Here is a 657-nt window from a genome sequence, read left to right as displayed (position 1 = left end):
AGCCTCACTCCACCTCCGACTGGCCCTAAGCCCAGCATCACCACCATGCCGAGAGCAAGTAGAGGCAAGAGCAGAATCCGCTGCAGACAGAGGCCCCAAGAAAGACATTGTAGGCGCAGGGCAGCGGGTAATCCTCGATGTTGCAGAAACTTTGGTCCAGCATCTGGATGACCATGATGACCATCAAGGCGACGTACAGCGCAGCCGCCAGCATGTCGTGAATCTCGTTGACCCGCCACGAGTATTCGTAAAGCAGCCTGAGGAATAAGAGGATCAAGGTCGTCAGGCAGAAGAATGCAGACGTGAAGAGTGCGAAGTACACGAGGCCATGGAATCCACTCACTGCTGTGAGGATGATGAAGGCGGCCCCAACCAGCAGTTGCAGCATCTGCAGCATGCCCATCTCGCTGTACAGGAAGCGCCAGTTCAAGTTCATGGTCCCCATGAGCGGTTCAGCTGCGGCCAGAGCAGTGGAATAGCAGCGCCTTGCTCTCAGGGTGGGCCAGGCAGAGATGCCCGCTGCTCCCGCTGTGGCCTCAACACTACCCTAACAGTTCTTATCACTTGCTGTCTCCTCTCCACCCTTCCTTCTCTCCTCCCTCCAGCCCTCCTATCTTTCTCTTTTCCTATCTCCACCCCACAGACCCTCCCTTTCTC

General features: G+C 56.6%; 1 protein-coding gene across 1 annotated transcript; it reads right to left on the bottom strand.

Moving 5' to 3' along the window:
* Nucleotides 1-37: 37 nt before the first annotated feature.
* Nucleotides 38-436, bottom strand: LOC102825226 (MARVEL domain-containing protein 1-like). The gene has a single exon (XM_006877973.1). It carries the CDS (start codon nucleotides 434-436, stop codon nucleotides 38-40), a length of 399 nt encoding a protein of 132 aa, XP_006878035.1.
* Nucleotides 437-657: the final 221 nt, after the last annotated feature.

Source organism: Chrysochloris asiatica, unplaced genomic scaffold (genome assembly GCF_000296735.1).
Source record: "Chrysochloris asiatica unplaced genomic scaffold, ChrAsi1.0 scaffold00735, whole genome shotgun sequence".
Taxonomy (NCBI): Eukaryota; Metazoa; Chordata; class Mammalia; order Afrosoricida; family Chrysochloridae; genus Chrysochloris; species Chrysochloris asiatica.
Note: the sequence above shows the minus strand (reverse complement) of the source record. Positions and strands in the feature narration are given on the sequence as shown.